A 20,917-nucleotide genomic window follows, 5' to 3' on the forward strand; every position below is an offset into this window, starting at 1 on the left:
ATAAAGGCTGGCCTGACTGTATGTATATGTAAAGGCTGGCCTGACTTTATTTATATGTAAAGGCTGGCCTGACTGTATGGATATGTAAAGGCTGGCCTGACTGTGTGGATATATAAAGGCTGGCCTGACTGTAAGGATGTGTAGGCTAGCCTGATTATATTTATATGTAAAGGCTGGCCTGACTGTACAGATATGTAAAGGCTGACCTGACTGTACAGATATGTAAAGGCTGGCCTGACTGTACAGATATGTAAAGGCTGACCTGACTGTATGGATATGTAAAGGCTGACCTGACTGTACAGATATGTAAAGGCTGACCTGACTGTATGGATATGTGTAGGCTAGCCTGACTGTATGGATATATAAAGGCTGGCCTGACTTTATTTATATGTAAAGGCTGGCCTGACTGTATGGATATGTAAAGGCTGACCTGACTGTATGGATATTAAAAGGCTGGCCTGACTGTATTTATATGTAAAGGCTGACCTGACTGTATGGATATGTAAAGGCTGACCTGACTGTATGGATATGTAAAGGCTGACCTGACTGTAGGGATATGTAAAGGCTGGCCTGACTGTACGGATATGTAAAGACTGGCCTGACTTTATTTATATGTAAAGGCTGGCCTGACTGTATGGATATATAAAGACTGGCCTGACTTTATTTATATGTAAAAGACTGGCCTGACTGTATGGATATGTAAAGGCTGGCCTGACTGTACGGATATGTAAAGACTGGCCTGACTTTATTTATATGTAAAGACTGGCCTGACTGTATGGATATGTAAAGGCTGGCCTGACTGTATGGATATATAAAGACTGGCCTGACTTTATATGTAAAGACTGGCCTGACTGTATGGATATGTAAAGGCTGGCCTGACTGTATGGATATGTAAAGGCTGACCTGACTGTATGGATATATAAAGGCTGACCTGACTGTATGGATATATAAAGGCTGGCCTGACTGTATGGATATGTAAAGGCTGACCTGACTGTATTTATATGTAAAGGCTGGCGTGACTGTATTTATATGTAAAAGCAGGCCTGACTGTATTTATATGTAAAAGCAGGCCTGACTGTATTTATATGTAAAAGCAGGCCTGACTGTATTTATATGTAAAAGCAGGCCTGACTGTATTTATATGTAAAAGCAGGCCTGACTGTATGAATATGCTGACCTTACTATATGGATATGTAAAGGCTGGCCTGACTGTATGGATATGTAAATGCTGGCCTGGGTCAATATGGAAGGCAAAGGCAAGATATTACCATTAACAGCATTAAATAGCTAAAGCTGGAAAACAATAATTATTTACAATTTTCAATCATACACAACAGCAATATCAAGTGTGTTGAAGAAGCATGTGGCCAAATATTATCTATATCAAAGAAAACACCAAATGATGTCACAATATATTTACAGAAAACAAAGTTAAACATAGCCAATAATGCCAGAAAGAATGTCATTTTCCCCAAATTTGAAGTGTGTTAATTTTTCCAATTTTGAAGACAGTACTTTCCCCAATTTTGAAGTTTAAAAGTACAACAAAAATTCTGTTGCCACCTCTTCTGAACATTACTTTCTTTTGTCAACATATTTTCTAACTAAATGTTTTTTGCTGGAAAGAAATGTATGTATAAAGAACATAACTGTTCTTTTGCACATTATTTCTTTCTTCATATAAAAAATATCCCAGACATCAAGTTTGTGATTTTTTCCTTTTAACTTTTTTCCTATACCTTTTGATCAACAGATGCTTGTGTTATTTTACATGTTATAAAACAATTCTTGGTCACATGATTCTACACACTGATAAATTATATATAACATGTGTGTATTCACCTCAGACTGTGACTTAATGAACTTTTCAGGCATCAAAATGCTACTCCATAATAGAATTCTTAGGTAATTATATCATGATCTTCAAACTCCCTACAGCAGTTACTTCCCCTGATCAGTACCGAAACCAGTCTGCCACCTCAACTAAAATAAGGCCATCACTAATTTGTATAAAACTTGATATTGAATTTTCATACTTTCTATCACTTAAAGTTTCTTTGATCTGTTTATTTTATGATTAATGTACAAAAAAAGTAAAAAGAATTAATAAATGTAAAAATAAAGAAATTGGTAACATGATATCTATACCTAATGTCATGCAAGTTAAAATGGTGGCCGTGCAGGAGTTTGAATAATCTTGTCACTGCGAACATAAACAAAAGTCAAGAAAAAATGGCACTCAATTGCCATTTTATTTCCATTACCAAAATGATATTTCGTCACCTTAGTGCAATAACTCAATAACTGTTATTAAATATAGAAGCACTTATTACGTTATTGCACTAAGGTGATTTCTGAATTCTTTATTTTAAAGTAAATAAAACTAAAAACTTATGATAAGTAATTATAAATAAAATTTATTATTCCAAGAGAGAAATGGTTACGCTTGAATAGGGTAAATAGTACATACAATAAAATAGAAAAGAGGATAATTACTATAGTTAGCAATCACAAGACTGGTGCAAGATGTAATATTTCATGTTATTATTATTAACTTAATATTTTATGAAATTATTACCAGCTTATTATATTTTACAAAAATATTATTGCCAGCTTAAAGTTTTAAATATAATCTATTTAATTATGATTTTGCATTATGATCATACAATTTAAATTATATACAATCACATTATATTAAATAGAATATTGAAAAGACTGAAGCATAAGGGAACTAACCATAAGTAAGACATATATATAAAGGGAACTAACTTTGTAATTTTACATAAATTAAGCTTTCCCAAGGGACCTAACTGTGTCTGATTTACACAATTACAGCATTTGCAAGGGAACTAACTCTATCAATTAATGCACTTGCAAGGGAACTAACTCTGTCAGTAGTACACAAGTTAAAGGTGAATACAGCACATGTAAAATAGCATTTAATGGGAAAATAAGTTACAAAATCTTGCATTTCATGGGTTATTAATTCCTGCAAAGTTAAAATAGCAACTTCCTACAGTTTCTTTTCATTATAAATAATCATAATTAAAAAAAACGACACATATTGAAATTAAATAACACAAATTATATCACAAAAGCAAACATTTAAGAATATCTTTTAAAATAAATACTAAGTATGTACTTTTTAAAAGTACAAACTTGAAATTCATTCTATTGAATAATTCATATTCAGGTAAAATACCTTTAAATCATTAACAAAATTTTATATTCTATACAACAGAACAGATTTATTTTCTATTCTGACTTATGTTAAAGAAAATCATTAAACGGCATTTAAATACCAATTCAATAAATCTTCTTCTATACCTTAGAAAAGCCCATGCTTGAAGAATAAAATTTGCTTTAAATATATAAGGTCTTGCACATAAATATGGGTGTGCTTGTGTAATAAGTTTATTATTTTTAAAGAAGAATTACATAATACGAGAGTTTTGTGACAAAAAAAAAAAAAATGCAGTAATAAGATTCAATTTAATGGTTCAATATGAATGCATGCTCATTTTATTTTTTTGAAGTTTGTAATCAAAAGAAAACAATTTATACAAAAGGTGAACAATATAGCTATGTGGTTTGAAAACAAAAAAGAAAGCAAGAAAAAAGATTACATTAAATGCACAAAATATAGTCATGTTACACAAAAAGTACAAAATACACAAATAAAAATACACTGACTGCTAAAAACGAAACTTACATTGGTTGCCATGACAAATAGACAAGATTACATAACCATAGAAACTGTAGGAAAACATGCTGTGTTGTTACCCAGGTGACCAGTTCAAAAGTACCTCTAATAAAGAACTCCACCCATCAACCCATTTTTATTTCGAAAATATTTGATACAACCACGAAAATTAAATGTCCAAAATTTACCCATGAAATGTTTGAATCTATCATACATATTATTTTCTAACTATTTCTAAAATTTTATATATACATACACTGTCTTAAATTCTAAAGTCCCAATTTTTATTGTCTTTTTTTTTTTTAAAAGTTCCATCAAACCTCAAAACAGTTCGATTAACTTTTGAGAGACTGTAAAAAATGTTCTGACACATAGAGAGGTTTTATTCTAATCAATACACCCTCTTGGTTCAATGTAAGGAAGTTTCAAATTTACAGTAAATTACTTTTGATAGATGATAAATTGTGCACCCGTTGGGACTTTAAAATAATCAAGTGTGATCATTTTTATCGGCCTAATTACCCTATTGTTATGATAATTTTTCATATATTGTAAAAGTTTTACCCTATTATCGTAACAAAATGTGTCAGACAGTCAACAATTTAAAGAAGCCAAAAGTTGATTATATTAAGCTATAATGGTTGTCAAAGGGATATAGTTTCCATTCCTTAAGGACAAAATATTAAAAAAACAAAACAAACAAGACCATTAAGGTGCCAATAGTACAGTCTCGTCAGCCTACACAGATTGACGTTAGACTCTATACTGCTGGTAATGGCATGTCCTGTTTGCTGCGAGCATGCTCAGACAACTCTTATTTAACACATATTTTAGCCATTTACAGTCACGTATTTTACCAAATTAAACATTTTTGGCCATTACCTACTGCAGATTTTACCCATGAAAATTTTTTACCCTTTATATAATTTCTATAAATTGCACAAAGTCATTAAATGCGAGTTTTGTATTCATAAACGAATAACATTTGATACCTGTTTACAGTTACCAGTTCCTATAATTCCTGTTCCACTTTTCATTTATTTAATTGTTTTCTCTTTATTTCTATATAAAATAATTATTATCAATAATCATAAAGCATCAAAAAAATATATAAAATAAAAAGTTTAAAAGTTTTGAAATGGTCTCCTGAGAGATTTAATCGTCATGACAACACTTTCGTCATGACAATGCACAAACCACGACAAACTCAGAGTGTTTTATTTTTATCACCATTTTTCTCATCGTTGTCATCCTCGAAATCGTCGTCGTAGTTTTCATCTGTTCATGTTTTTTTCACAAAATAAAAGTAATTTTTAAATACAATTCCACACTTATGCCAAAAAAAAAGAATACTTTTTGTTTTTGGTCTCCAGTCCCACCAAAAAAGAGAGATGGTATGAGGTATTTTTATATATATATACTTTTTACATATACATATTAACAGACTGTGACTGCTTATTAATTTCTTTAATATTTTATAAAATATACTTTTAACAAAACACTTGCCCGATTGAGCAATATGTTTTACCCATACTATGCTAAATCAATGCGCTACTAGCAGGCTCAGTAAGGGTTAAGAAACATGTGGTAATAACAAGTGGGATACAGGAAGGAGACCAAAAACGATGAACCCTTTTTTAATCGCCTTAATCATAATCAAACATATTGTCAAGGAAGCAAATGTTTCTACATGCAAAGAGTGCTTTTACTTTTAAGTTACAAAGCTTGCTGTGAAAAGAGCATTCAATACCATACATTTCATCAAATTAAAATGTAATAAAACAAACACAACTAATACAGATATTTGAATTTTAAGTTAATATGGATTTATTTTGTACTTTAATCAAAATTTTCATATTACATTACTATACATAAATATTGTGTATATAAAAGATTTTTCAAAGTTTTTTTTCTTCAAAATGTTATTATACCAAATAGTTGATTAAGTCTATACTATGTATAAGTTAATTTAGTGCCATCTGACTAAAATGTTTGTTGTTAAGGTGTAGTAAACTGTTCAAACAGCATCAGCCCACTCTAATAATAGAAGCAGTTTTGCAAGTAAAATCATTGGCTTCCATAATTTGTTGACTCAGCAAAAGACTTCTGTACCTGCAATCTTTTACCTCCTAATTTTGTATACAATGGATTTGCCCAGCTTTAAGTATTTAGAAGTCCATTTTAAAGTTCAAAGGATTTCAGTATCAAAACACAAATATCATCACCTTTAGTGCAGTAACAGGTTATCTCCTATTATAATTTAAAAGGGAGTTAACTCGTAACTACAGTGACAATGCTACCAATATAAGAGAGTCTAGTCAGACTGTACTAATGTATAGGTAAGACTGGTTCTATACTGTTGGCAAAGACTTAAATCATTTTCCATTCCCGCAGGTTAATTGTTACACCTTTAAAACACCAACTGCTGTAACAATTAACTTGCTAGTGCAGCCAATGTAAAGTCTGAGCCATGTCAACACATTTGTTCTGTCCACTCAAATAATCCCCTAACAATGACAATTGAAAAATTCAAAGGTGGGTCCATTATTCAAATTTAACTTTTTGACAGTTTCACCCCTTAAAATAATAAATGGAAATTTCTAAAACTAAAGCAATGCCAGATTTAACAGTGTTGTATTTTGGTTAATTCGCAGCTACAATGGTCTGTGCTGAGGCAACAATTTAATAACATAGCTCAATGCATAAAGAAAAGTATACAAGCATTACATTATAACCAAAGTACACAGTCTGAACATCTTGAAAAAGAAGTCCCAAAATTACAATCAATAATACATGTATCTCAATTTTTTTTCCATTATTACCAAAGAATAATTTTACTAGCATATTTTACCTGTTCTGGTTTAATTCATAATTGCATAATTTTTTGATAAAAAATTACAATGTACAAATTGAATAAATAATAAAACCTGAGTTAAACTTTAGTATGACTTTGTTAATACTGCCTTAAAATACTATTTAGGGTTTAATTTAATACTGACATTTTTTTTATAGCATTTACTTAAAATAACTAAATGAAAAGCAATCACATTTGGCTAATATCAATAATAATTAAAAGAAAGCAAGCTTTTTTTTGTTTTTAATATTCTTTAAAAATTATATTTCATTATGGCTGTGACATTTGGGGTTTTTCTTAATTACCTTCATTTATATATTTACTATGGCTGTGAAATCTGGGGTTTTGTAAATCTTCTTTTTTTTCTTATATATTCACTATGGTTATGAAGATTGGGGCTTTAAAGCATAGTGTGTTATATAACACGCAAGTGATTGAGACCTATGAACGGTGCAAAATTAGGCCTACGTTTGAAGCTAAGAGTAAAACCATTTAACATTGCTATATATCTTGTAATACTCAGTTTGAACTGGAAGACGAGGAGGAGGAAGAGCTACTAGTAGATTCAGAACCTGAATGCTTCCCACCTGAAAATCACCAATTCATTTATGATCACACTTTTTTTTTTTATCGCAATATCAAACTGACAATTATTTGGTATTTTATTTGAAGTCAGTAAGTCTAAATGTCTTTAGAATACTTTGTATGTCTGCAAACTGATGGATGAAAGAATGAGATTAGATTATATCGAGTGTTCGTCTAGTGCGTCTGAAGTCATGTCAAATTCAACTGTAAGTCTGTAGTGGGTGGGGTAATAAAATCTCATATAAGAAGTGTACAGATTCCATGGTTATAAACAAAAGTTAAGAGACACTTTCGAATATATAATATTCATCTTTGACAACCTATCATTCAAAATGATAAAATAACCAATGAAAAGTAAGGGACAGAGCTAAAATCGGGTCGTGTCTAATAAATGATGTTCATAACCATAGGTTATTTTAGGATAGTCACATCAAAACTGGAATAAAATAAAACACTAACCTTTTGAATCTTCCTCCTCGAAATCGTCATCATAATTATCTGAAAATAGACAAAAGTGAAATCAATCTAAATAAGTAAAAAAGTAAAGTTTAAAAAAAATTTGATAGCTCTACAATCTCAACTGAAAAAATCTTAAAATATAATAGAAGGAATTTTTTTAATATAGTGTGGTTTACTCTAAAAACAGACCCTTTTTAAGAGATGGTATATCTTAATATAGAATTTTAAATAAATTTTAAAAGTGGCCCTATTAGCAGTTTTCTATTCTAGTATTTAACAAGCAAATTCGTTGAATTTATATCCCCCGCCGAGTACTGGTTATTATTAACACAACAACTGAAGACATAAGGCTTTATTTATATATTAATCATGGCATAAACTGTAATATTCTTTGAACTTGAAGCCTTGTACCTTCAAACAAGAAGAGTTTTTAAGTTTTCACTATATACATATAAGGAAAATCTATGACCCCCTTGAGTGGGGCCAATTTTGACCCCAGGGCTAAAATTTGAACAATTTTGGCAGAGGACCTATATGTTATATCATATACCAAATATCAAAGCTCTAGGCCTTGTACTGTCAGAATAGATTTTTTAATTTTGCATTTTTGAAACTCCTTTTCTGGCACCGTGTGACTGATGATTGTGATTGAAAATTACAAAATTTTACTAAGTCAAGGGCAATAACTCTAAAAATATCCAGACGAAAATACCCAGGTGCACAACTACACATACTGATCAACATTCCTGTAAAGTTTCATGACTCTAGGTAAAATACTTTTTGAGTTACATGCGACACAAGTTGAAAATTACAAAATTTTACTAAGTCAAGGGCAATAACTCTAAAAATACTTAAAATATCCAGACGAAAATACCCAGGTGCACAACTGCACATGCTGATCAACATTCCCATAAAGTTTTGTTGAATTCCAGCCATTAGTTGCAGAGAACTACTCCGGAAACGAAATTCGGACAAAATTTTACTGAGTCAAGGGCAATAACTCTAAAAATGCTAAAAATATCCTGACGAAAATACCCAGGTGCACAACTACACATACTGATCAACATTCCTGTAAAGTTTCATGACTCTAGGTCAAATACTTTTTGAGTTACATGCGACACAAGTTGAAAATTACAAAATTTTACTAAGTCCAGGGCAATAACTCTAAAAATACTAAAAATATCCAGACGAAAATACCCAGGTGCACAACTACACATACTGATCAACATTCCTGTAAAGTTTCATGACTCTAGGTCAAATACTTTTTGAGTTACATGCGACACAAGTTGAAAATTACAAAATTTTACTAAGTCAAGGGCAATAACTCTAAAAATACTAAAAATATCCAGACGAAAATACCCAGGTGCACAACTTCACATGCTGATCAACATTCCCATAAACTTTCGTTGAATTCCAGCCATTAGTTGCAGAGAACTTCTCCGGAAACGAAATTCAGACAAAATTTTAATGAGTCAAGGGCAATAACTCTAAAAATACTAAAAATATCCTGACGAAAATACCCAGGTGCACAACTTCACATGCTGATCAACATTCCCATAAACTTTCGTTGAATTCCAGCCATTAGTTGCAGAGAACTACTCCGGAAACGAAATTCGGACGGACGGATGGACGAACGGACGGACGGACAGACGGACGGACGGAAGGACGGACGGACAACGCCAAAACTATATCCCCCTCCCGATTCCATCGGCGGGGGATAACAAAGACATCAACTACTACAAAATAATCATTTAAATTGTTATTTTTTGACACATTTCATCTTTGACAGAAGATCATTCTGGAGTTTTCCAAAAAAAACCAAACACTTATAGTAAAGGATAACAGGATAACATATGGAAAATGCATGCTAGACAAAGAATAACACAATACAATAATGAACAAAATTGCATTTGTGAAAAAATGCTATGCCACTGCATTAATAGTTACAACACTAGGAACAGAAGAAGATTTTTTTGTTTCTATACAACTGATCTTTGCCATAATGTAGGGCAGGTGTGTCTAGTGAATGATTTTTTTAATGAATAAAACTTTCTCTAACCTACATAACATGTCAATACAATATATCTGTAATTACTAATAGTCATTTGTATAAATACACATGTATTTGACATGCGATGTATTATTTAATTGACTAATACTTGAAACGCAAGGATGACATCGGGTAGCAGTTTCAGTACTTGAGTATTTACGTTCATTTTTTCAAGTGAGTATAGTGTCAAATTAATAACATAAACCTGATATCTTTTAAAGCAGTTAGTCCTTAAGCAGTTTATATATCAAGTACCTTGAATATAAATTGTAATAAGTGGGTGAGGCGCAGTCAAAAATGATCCTTAAAGCGACAGATTTGTTGTTTATAATGCAAACACCTGTCAAACTATTGACTCAACTTGGTGGCCTGAATATCAAACATGAGGAAAAAGACAAAGTTTGTCAAATTTATGCTCACTATTGATAAGTGTATTACGTTAGAAACATTCTTTGTCTGTTTAAAAGTTCTAGCATGCATTTATCCAAGATGGTACAAAACATAGGTGCTAGTGAAAATCTAAACAAAAAAGAAAAGAAATATCACATATTAACTAACTGTAGTAGTGGTAACTAAGAATCATGCAAAGCTTAATTCAAAGAACACATATTGGAATCTGAAATATGCAACTAAAAATCCACATCCATACATGCATAAAATGAAAATCAAAAACTTAAAAAAAATCTGGAAAAAAATCAGATAATACCTTATAAGGCACAAAAAAAATGAAAGGAAAAGAACAACATAAATGGACTTTATAAACTAAAAGGGAAAATAAAACACAATGAACTAAAAATAAAATTAATAAATAAACTAAATGGGAATGTGAAACACAAACAACTAAAAAAAATGCCATCAATGAACTGAATAGACTTCAAAATGGAAAGTAAAACACAGAAAACTGAAATAAAATACATTTTGGTGAAGACAACATCATTCTGTTTTATAATCACCATTAGGCTGACCAGACTCCTTTCTGTGATTTTGGTAAACATTGTCAGACACTGTCTTTATTTCGCTTTCACTCTTTTCTGCTGTATCTATTTCTTCAACTATCTGTTCATCACTTTCCCGCTGAATATCAGCTGACTTGTTGCCAAGGTTACTATTTTCTGCTATATCTTCTTCAATGCTTACACTTTTCTGTTTTTGGATTTTATTACCTCCCTTCATTTCATTCTTCTCTGAGATGAAATCTCCACCTATCTCTTCTTCGATGATATCATCAGCTCTAGTTTTATCATTGTACTCACTAAATATTTCCTCTCCTATCTCATTATAGGTATCTTGGTTACAGGAATCATGTTCTACATGGTTGCCTACACTGTGTCCCGAGGTTCTTCTTTCTTTTGTGCCATTAACATAAACTGTATCATCATAGTTGGTCTGTTCTGCACCTTTTACATCTACCACATTGTCACTTAGAGAACTCTCTTCAGTTTTCTTGTCTTTATAATCATCAGTAACTTTCTCAACATTTTTGTCCATTTCCTCCTTTGACTTTCTTCTATTATTAACACCTGCACTTTTAACTCTGTTGGACTTGTGAGGTACAAACTTGTCACCCCTGAAATTACTCTTCATAGAGTTACCTCCCTTTGATGTATCATCATCTTCTACAGAAACTACAACGTTTCTAGCAGATTCGACATGTTCCTCGTCCTCAGAATCATCAATTTCATGTCTTTCTATTCTAACTGTTTCCTCTGATAGCATTTAGAAGAAGAAGAAACCAAAGTCAAAATGAGACCAAATAAAACATTATAAACAATTGTAGACAGAATCAAGACTTAGGTTTATAGCTTTGTTTTCATTAGTATGGGTGGGTTGAAAGTCACACATTTCCAGAAGGGGTCATTGGCAACACTCAAGCTTTACTGATGAAGAAACACCTCACATGCCCATTTGTGCATTATTTTAGGTAAGAGTGGGCACCTGAGTAGAACCACCAATGTTCACTAAGCTCATCGGATAGCTTCCTCTCTTGAAAATATCCAAAACTCCTGGCAGGATTCAAACCTAGAGTGCAAGGAGGTTTTAAGCTTTATGTCAAAAGTATATATGCATCCTAGCCTGACTCTACACTGGTGGTTTAAATTACTTCCACTTCCAGCAGGATGAGGGTTAAATACTTTCAATTACATAGCTTAGTCTAATCCATTTGTAAAATATATGTTTCCAAACAAACTATTCTTATCCACTACAAACCTACAACTATCTGCTGAGTATTACATTACATGAATTTACTATCAGTACTAAGTTAATATAAATATGCTTAAAAGGACTCCACTCTTGTTTTCCAATAAAGTTGTTAACTCTTGTTTTCCAATAAAGTTGTCAACTCTTGCTTTCCAATAAAGTTGTCAACTCTTGTTTTCCAATAAAGTTGTCAACTCTTGTTTTCCAATAAAGTTGTCTTAAATTTTTAAAAAATTTGCCATGTTGACAGCAACAGATTCTACCCATAAAAGAAAAGTAGGAAAATTTATTTTAAGCTTCAATGGCCTTCACAATATAGACATGACACCATAATTAAATGGTTAAAAAGTCAATGGAAAGAGCCAACAGACCAAATATCTCAAGAAATTGGTTGAGTAAAAGTTGCTTTCAGAAAAGGTTAGTGTGATGGAGGAAGAACAAACTGGAAAAGAGTTACACTCTTTTAAAAATTTTGAAAAAGCATAAAAAACAGTACATATGATTTTAATAGGGCAAAAGCTTGTCAAAAATATACAAGAAGTAACAAAGCATTTAATTAGAAAAGAATTGTTTCAATATCACCTCTATTCAAGTGAACATAACAGATAGTCTCTTAGAATCTTACCATCATCACTTTTCTCCTCCTTTGGGGTACTTGGGGTAATTGCCCTTCTTGGGGTTCCTTCAACTGTAACAACCTCGTCCGTCTGCTGAGTCTTCTTTTTCCTGTAGCCTTTCTTCAACTTCAGACTTCTAGGTGGTGCCTGTACGCTCAACTTACACCTTAAATAATCATGTATGATAATTATATATTATGTACATTAACCCTATACCACCCTACATATCATAAATGGACCTGTCCATCTTTCAATCTGGACAAAACCATTCATTAATTTTATTCATTTTTTATGGAAATTTTCTGTACTGTATAATTATAAACAGCAAGCAGTTAAGACTAGCTAACAGTTAAGGCCAAGATCAGATGGCAGGAATGTGCTGGCTGATCTAGGCCTGCACTAGAGGTATAGAAAAGTTCAGATCAAGTGTAAACATCATATCAAATCATGTGACCTCCATGGCCAAAATGTTAAAGTTCCCAGCTTCAGAACATATGTCTGTCTCCACTGTGGGCTCAAAACATATGTAGAAGCTTTCTAGCCAAATCATAAGTCAGTGGTTATATTCAAGTGCCAATACTTAAATCAGGGCTAGACCATAATATATACACCCCTTATAATCACAACAGAATGTTCAACATTCAAAGTGAGGCAACTCCCATCATATAAAACCTAGCTTTTTAATTTAATATAAACACTCTTTCGAATGACAATAGGAATTGCAAAATTCAAAGCAGGACCAAGTCAATTTTACAATTTTAGTTATTTTAATAAATCAGCAATCCTCAATTTAACAATGGATGATTTCAGAGGCAAAAACTGCCAACACCATTTAACAATTTTAGTTATGTGCAAGTTATATTCTTATATAATGATTACAGTAACTGTTTATATAAGTAAGCTTACTTGTAGCATGGTGTTGCCCCAGTGATTCCTGTGAGACTGAAATGTCCCATTTTACCTCCAAGCTTCACGCCAATCCCGTGCTTGTACTCGCAACACGTGCTTACACGACAGTCTACACGTCCGTCAATGTACAATGTCAAACTAAATGGATATCCTCGATGACGACGAGATATGAACGAGAATGTACCTGAAAATCAAATATAATTAATACATGATATAACAATAATATAGATACTAAATTTTTGTTTGTTTGTTTTCTGTTTTTCTTTGTTAAATCCTCAATTTCAACACATTTGTTATCATATCTAACCACCTACCCTACTTTCCTTGATAACTCACCAATAATATTAAATCTATTCCACTAATTATTGCACATGATTTTTAAATCATCACTGTGAAGACTCAATGTCAAAGATTAATTGTCACAGAGAAATTTCACCTGTGCAAAGGATTAAACCTGTGATCGAGTGAGCTACACCTTGATTTCTTAACCAATGCTCTCCATACTTTATCACTAGTGTGTCCATATGAATATATTAAGTGGAATGTGTTTGGCAACTTATGTGACAATCAAATCGACAATTACTCTTGTAAAGTATCAATGCATTGTATTTATTATTAAGGCAATTTGCAGATTATAAAACAAAGATATATTCTTGTACATACTGCCAGCCTGTAGTCTCTCTTTAAACACAGGTAGAGTGTTGCCCCCACAGTGCTGCTGCTCAATGCTGACCTCCTGGGTTGGGTCAAACTGGTCCCGGGGCAAGGTCAAGTTGGGACCGTGATACTTCATAGTGATTTCACACAGTGTTTGTACCTCGCCCTGGTGCATCATGGCCGGCTCCTGTCTGTGGAGCATCAAGTTACCCTGAAATAATACAATATAAAATATCAATATATACATAAGATGCATATATGACTTCAATCTGAGGTCCTTATTTAGTTATATAAATATCCTTTACAAAAATATTGATAATTCTACCCGGAGGAAATTATTTGCTTAGTTTAACACTGTAATACAAAGTGTGTCAGAAAATGTATTTTTTCCCCCTACAAAATAAATTTGAAATTTCTCATGACCAGGCATTGTGTAGTGTTATTTCAATCTTATCCATCTCGAAACAATTTTATTACCAGCAAAGTTGATGAGCCCCTAAATCACAATGAGACTAGTAAAAAGCTCCACGCCATTTTAATATCTGACTCTAACTTACCATCTTAACACTACATATATTAAACTTACTCACTTTAATATAATACCAGTATTAAACCTTCTAAAGTTTCTGCAAATTCCTTATAAAATAATTTTGTTACATTAAAATAAGTGTAAAGAAAGAAAACTGAAAATTAATCAAATCTGTTTCCACTTCACAACCATGCATATTAAAATCTCATTGCAAAAGATGATTTGTTATATAAATGTATGAAAATTATGATAACTTCAGGCAAATACAAAAAAAACAGTTCATTTATTAACCCTAATTAACTGCTGTTTTCTTAAAATGACTTGTTCAGCTTCAATTTTGTAACTATATATTATTAGTCAAGATGAATAAAAAAATAAAGTTGGTCCGCCAACAGACTATAAGCCTGGTCAGATTGGACAGGCCTAAACTACTGGCAAAGGCTCAAAGGTCAATTTTCATTCAAGCACTGGTGAAGGATTGCATATATTATTGGAAAATTTTGGAATATCAAATATTTTCTTCACTGTAGTCCAGTCTGGAAATAAAAATTTACTACCAGTCTATTTTCAAATTTTCTTCTAAAAATGAACCAATCAGATGACAGAGCATCATTATGATTTTTTCTTAACCAGACTATAATAAAAATAATACTTCAATAAATTTTCATTACAAGCTCTTTAAAATACTGTTCAATAAAACAAAAATTGGTATGACAAAACAATTATTTCAAGCTGATGAGGAAAGTTAAAGCCATGTCAAGTTATCTTCATCATAGTTCTGAAAAGCTTTGGTAACTTTTTTGTGTGCCATGTATAATCTTTCATGAGCAGAGCTATAACAGCCCGAAATATGATAAACAAGATAAATTCCTCAATTATTAAGATAATTTTACCTTCTGACCATTTAATCTCATGTGATATATTCTCGACACAAAGTCATGAATATAAAGATAATTGAAATTTGTGGTTTCTTTTGACCTTTGATTTTTGACCCTTTACACTAACACAGACATGAAAGTATGCAAAAATGTAAAATAAAGAATTTTTTCCCCAATATTCCTGTTGAGCCACATGAAAAAAGGCACAACTGGCACATAACAGCTTCTAGAAAAGAGCAGCTGTAAAACAATAAATGTTAATGGTAAGGTATTTGTTAAGGTAAACACTCTACAATATGATAATGGAAAAGTATTCAAATTTAGCACTATGAATTGATTTTTTTTGAAAATGCACTCATAATGGCAATGAGTTGTTTCTAATAATGCAGTATACAACATAACATTGCATTTCATTCAAAACTATTTTTAACGCACAATAAAAAAAATAAAAAATTCAATCACCCAAAAAGGCAAAGAATGGATATACATGTACCTGGTTCTCAAATTCTATTTGGAACCATTATGTTAAGGGAAATGTATTTTTCAATATAAAATCAATGTTAAAGATGTTTTTATAAAACATTCTATTGTGCAAAAAATGACCATAAAGTGCAATTATATAAATGACAGTGTATCATTTCCTCTAACAAGCTTATTATTTCATGTGCTAAATTGTGTAACATAATTAAAGCTGCACGCCTCCAAATGAGCAAAAATATTCCTGAGAAAAATGTACTAAGATTTTAGGAAAAGTATAAAGAGTCATTATTCTAGAAATAATTTACATGTTGTGTGCGATTAATTACCGATTTTTCAGTATTTATAACTTTATTTCTACTGCGTTACTAACGCAGGAAGGGCTATTTTTGCATATTTTGACCTCTTTATGGTTATTCACATGGGTTGTAAGTGCCATTGATAATGTGTAAATTGCATTATTCCGGTAACTTCACAATATTATACTGTTTAAATACATTTTCAAATTTTCATGAAAATTAGCAAGAATCTGGAGGCGTGCTGCTTTAAATGTGAAATATAAAATGATTCTGAAGAGGCAAACAATGCTGTAAAACACGGAGACATTTGGGCCTATTTTTCTATGTGATGTTTTACTTGAAAACAAGTTGCCTGTTGATTTAGATTAATTTAATTTTAAATTAAAACAAATTACATTTTTTCATATAGTAACATACAATTTTTTTTTCTTTCACTATATCTGATAAAAAGACTTTTTTAAAAATCTGTGAAAATACATAAATCAAGGGAAACAACTGTCTTCAAGCAGAACACACACAAAAAGATAAAATAATGTTGTGCAAATGGTGTCAAAACCAACAGGGGAGGTAACTCACTTCACTATGTGGACTCTCTACTTCATGCTGTGCAAGTGATAAAACAACAAATTAAATTGGTAACATGTTAATGATGACAATAAAAGGTATAGAAATACTACTGTATTGTCAAAAGGAAACAATAACCTTAATTCTTGCATAAAAACTGCGCACACAGGTGTACCAAGCTTGCGCCATTGTTTCATTTTTTTATTTTTGACTCAAGACAATGTATAAAGTAAGCTGATTGCAATGACCCGATAGTTTCGTCATCTAAACATAACTATCAAATTGCATCACACTGGTGAAAAGCAGTTTCTTTATAATTATGATGTATAAATAATGAAAAGTATGTCGAATAACCAAATCAGGCTTATACTTTTATGCAAGAATAGGGCTAATGCACCTTTTTTGCATGCATTAACATTCTGCAGAAGCCCTTGGACTAATTCAATCCCTCGCCCTCTGGGCTGACAGGCTTTAAATGTACATCCTCATGCTTCTGCAGATCTCAATGCATGGCAAAAAGGAAAATTAACCCTCTAATTAGGTATAGAAATATGTGGTGAAACATTATCCTTAAAGTACAAACTAACTATCATAATGATTAAAAGGAAATCATTGTCCTAAAGTAGCACATGCTTCAATGGTGTCTCTGACAAAGGTACAGCTGCTTTAATATAAGGTAGATATCACCATTGCAGTATGTGGTTGAGTAATAATAATAGGGCCAAGAAAAATTTCTGTTTCTGGTTCTACGCCCACCAAAACATGACAGTAGGTAGAAGAAATTTTTCTTTTGTTATGTACTTTTTAAATATAATAATAGGCAAATGAATCGTGTAAGCGCAATAGTTATAAAAAAGAGGACATGACACTAGGTGGCGATACCAGTAACAGAACTATTTTTCTGGACTATCTACGTCAGACAGAACAATTAACTGTCATACAACTACAACCATGTTTAATAATAATAAGTTATTAATATAGAAATTAATAGGAGGTGTAGGTAAAAATAAGTAAAAATTCTTAAATGTATGAATATCGATAAGAGAATAAATGTTATAACTGATAACTATTTCTGGCATTTTCTGATATAACAACGTACAATATTGAGGAATTTCTGACCATAAATCTATGAAATAAAGTATAAATTTAAATTCATTGAACTAAAACTGCAAAATAATCACTATTTGTGTGGCACTTATTTTCATGGTTTTCTTGCAAAAGTCAACCGACAAAATTAAGAAGTAACAAAATTTTATTTTGTTTGCTGTAAAAATTATTTTTTCATATTTTCTGCATTTATTTTTTTTCCGCAAAAACAGACAATCTATGAACTTAATATCCCATGAAATGAAAAAAACACAAAAATTTAATGCCCACAAAATTAAGTGAATTTACAGTAACACAATGACTTTTCAGTGATTTACACTATTTTTTACTTTTTAGAATTAAATTTACATGCTTTTTGGGTTATATTGAAAAGCAGTGTCAAAATACTGAAAACTAATGACTGGTCAATATCATTAAACAAGAGGGCCATGATGGCCCTGAGGTCGCTCACCTGTATATAGCCCCCCCCCCCCCCCGGCCCAATTTTTACCCAAGGGCTTTTATTTGTTTATTTGCACAAACTTGGTAGACACCCATAAGAAGATGTTTCATGCAAAACATCTAAGTTCTAGCTCATTGGGTTTTTTAAAAGAAGATTTTTTAAGTTTTTACTATACACATATAGTTAAAAACAATGACACCCCTCGGGCAGGGCCAGTTTTGACCCCTGGGCTTTTATTTGAACAAACTTTGTAGATATTTACTTAAAGATGTTTCATGCTTAATATCTAAACTATAGTTATTTGGGTTTTTTTCAAAGAAGATTTTTAAGTTTTTGCTATGTATATAAGGAAAATCAATGACCCCCGGGCGGGGCCAGTTTTTGACCCCAGGGCTTTTATTTGAACATACTTGGTAGACACCCATTAGAACATGTCTCATGCTAAATATCTTAGCTCTAGCTCTTTGGGTTCTTTAAAAGAAGATTTTTTTATAAGTTTACTATATGCATATAAGGAAAATCAATGACCCCCTGGGGCGGGGCCAATTTTGACCCCAGGGCTTTTATTTGAACAAACTTGGTAGACATTCACTAGAAGATGTTTTATGCCAAATATCTAAGCTCTAGCTCTTACGGTTCTTTAAAAGAAGATTTTTTAAGTTTTTACTATATGCATATAGGGAAAATCAATTACCCCCTGGGGCGGGGCCAATTTTGACCCCAGGGCTTTTATTTGAACAAACTTGGTAGACATTCACTAGAAGATGTTTCATGCCAAATATCTAAGCTCTAGCTCTTTGGGTTCTTTAAAAGAAGATTTTTTAAGTTTTTACTTTATGCATATAGGGAAAATCAATGACCCCCTGGGGCGGGGCCAATTTTGACCCCAGGGCTTTTATTTGAACAAACTTGGTAGACATTCACTAGAAGATGTTTCATGCCAAATATCTAAGCTCTAGCTCTTACAGTTCTTTTAAAGAAGATTTTTTAAGTGTTTACTATATGCTATATGCATATAGGGAAAATCTATGACCCCCCGGGGCGGGGCCAATTTTGACCCCAGGGCTTTTATTTGAACAAACTTGGTAGACACTCACTTGAAGATGTCCATGCCAAATATCTTAGCTCTAGCTCTTACAGTTCTTTAAAAGAAGATTTTTTAAGTTTTTACTATATGCATATAGGGAAAATCAATGACCCCCCGGGGCGGGGCCAATTTTGACCCCAGGGCTTTTATTTGAACAAACTTGGTAGACACTCATTAGAAGATGTTTCATGCCAAATATCTAAGCTCTAGCTCTTAGGGTTGTTTAAAAGAAGATATTTAAAGATTTTTCTTTCGGTTGCCATGGCAACCAGAGTTCTGCATGGAATTAAATTCTTTGAACAATTTTTAAAAGTGACCACCAAAGGAACATTCCTGTGAAGTTTGGATGAAATTGGCTCAGTGGTTTATGAGGAGATGTCATTTAAAGCAAAAGTTTACGGACGGACGACGGACGACGAACGGACGGACGCCGGACGAAAAGCGATCACAAAAGCTCACCCTGTCACTTTGTGACAGGTGAGCTAAAAAAATAAGATTTCATTTTTTACAGTAAATCAGTAAATATATACATATACAAAACACAAAAAGGAAAATGCCAGAAAAAAATATATTATTGTAACAGTGAATGAGTGAGAGATGTGAACAATTGGGGTTTTTTTATATACAACATACTTCAACTGTAGAGGAATCTTTCTGGGATCGCTCGATGCTATCATTCTGTAAACCAAGGGGTAAAAAAAGGTCCATACATGAGTATTGTGCACAATGGGTCAATATAAGTTTCATTCCATGACAAGTGTGATATTTGTTTACCAGTATATAATTATGTATTAGTCTCTAAACCAAATTAAATTAATCTCAATACCAAAGTTCTTAACTCTCAAAATCAAAGCCCTTAATTAAGACCCTCAAAGCCAAAGGTGAAAATAATTAAATAAAATGCCTACAAAGCAAACATTTTAGATGGAAATGAAATAGTCAGTTATAACTGATAGAGATCAGAGATTTCACATAGATTTGAACTTCAACTAAAATACGTTTTAAATTAATCTAAAAAAAGAAGCAATTTTTCAATTTGGTTTAAAGACTATTCATATCACATAATAAGATAATGCCTTGATGAACCAGATCACATGCATGTATTTGCATAGAGAATAAAGATTTGAAGTATAAAACAGATATACTTATATATGTATAATGCTTTGAGGGTATATTTGGAAAATCTTAAATCAATAATCTTTGAAGGTATATTTGAAAAAAATTAACAATTAAAATATATTTGATTTAAGGGTATATTAAAAAATTTTGGAAACAATACAGATATATTTGCATATATGAGTATAATTATGAATTAATATATGGATTATTACACATAAATATATCAATATTTACAAATTCATTCTTACAGAAATATCTCAAAGAAATACATGTTCAAACACAGGGTGATAAAAGATTTGCCTAAGATGAAAGGGAATGAGTGCCATTTGAAGACATTACCAAACACATAATTTAAATGAAATGAAATGCTTGTAGTAGACCA

The 20,917-nt window shown here is 31.9% G+C and overlaps 1 protein-coding gene across 1 annotated transcript in view; it reads right to left on the reverse strand.

Moving 5' to 3' along the window:
- The window catches only part of LOC132736433 (glutamate-rich protein 3-like), a 72,704-nt gene that overhangs the window by 32,881 nt on the left and 18,906 nt on the right, over positions 1-20,917 (reverse strand). The window contains exons 8-14 of the mRNA XM_060723561.1: positions 20,050-20,094; positions 16,793-16,819; positions 14,040-14,244; positions 13,374-13,560; positions 12,476-12,633; positions 10,605-11,357; positions 7,602-7,640 (exon numbers count right to left, since the gene is read on the reverse strand). Coding sequence (XP_060579544.1) covers positions 7,602-7,640; positions 10,605-11,357; positions 12,476-12,633; positions 13,374-13,560; positions 14,040-14,244; positions 16,793-16,819; positions 20,050-20,094 — 1,414 coding nt within the window. The remainder of the gene's footprint in view (positions 1-7,601; positions 7,641-10,604; positions 11,358-12,475; positions 12,634-13,373; positions 13,561-14,039; positions 14,245-16,792; positions 16,820-20,049; positions 20,095-20,917) is intronic.

Source organism: Ruditapes philippinarum, unplaced genomic scaffold (assembly GCF_026571515.1).
Source record: "Ruditapes philippinarum isolate M1 unplaced genomic scaffold, ASM2657151v2 ctg2383_1_1_1_1, whole genome shotgun sequence".
Classification (NCBI taxonomy): Eukaryota; Metazoa; Mollusca; class Bivalvia; order Venerida; family Veneridae; genus Ruditapes; species Ruditapes philippinarum.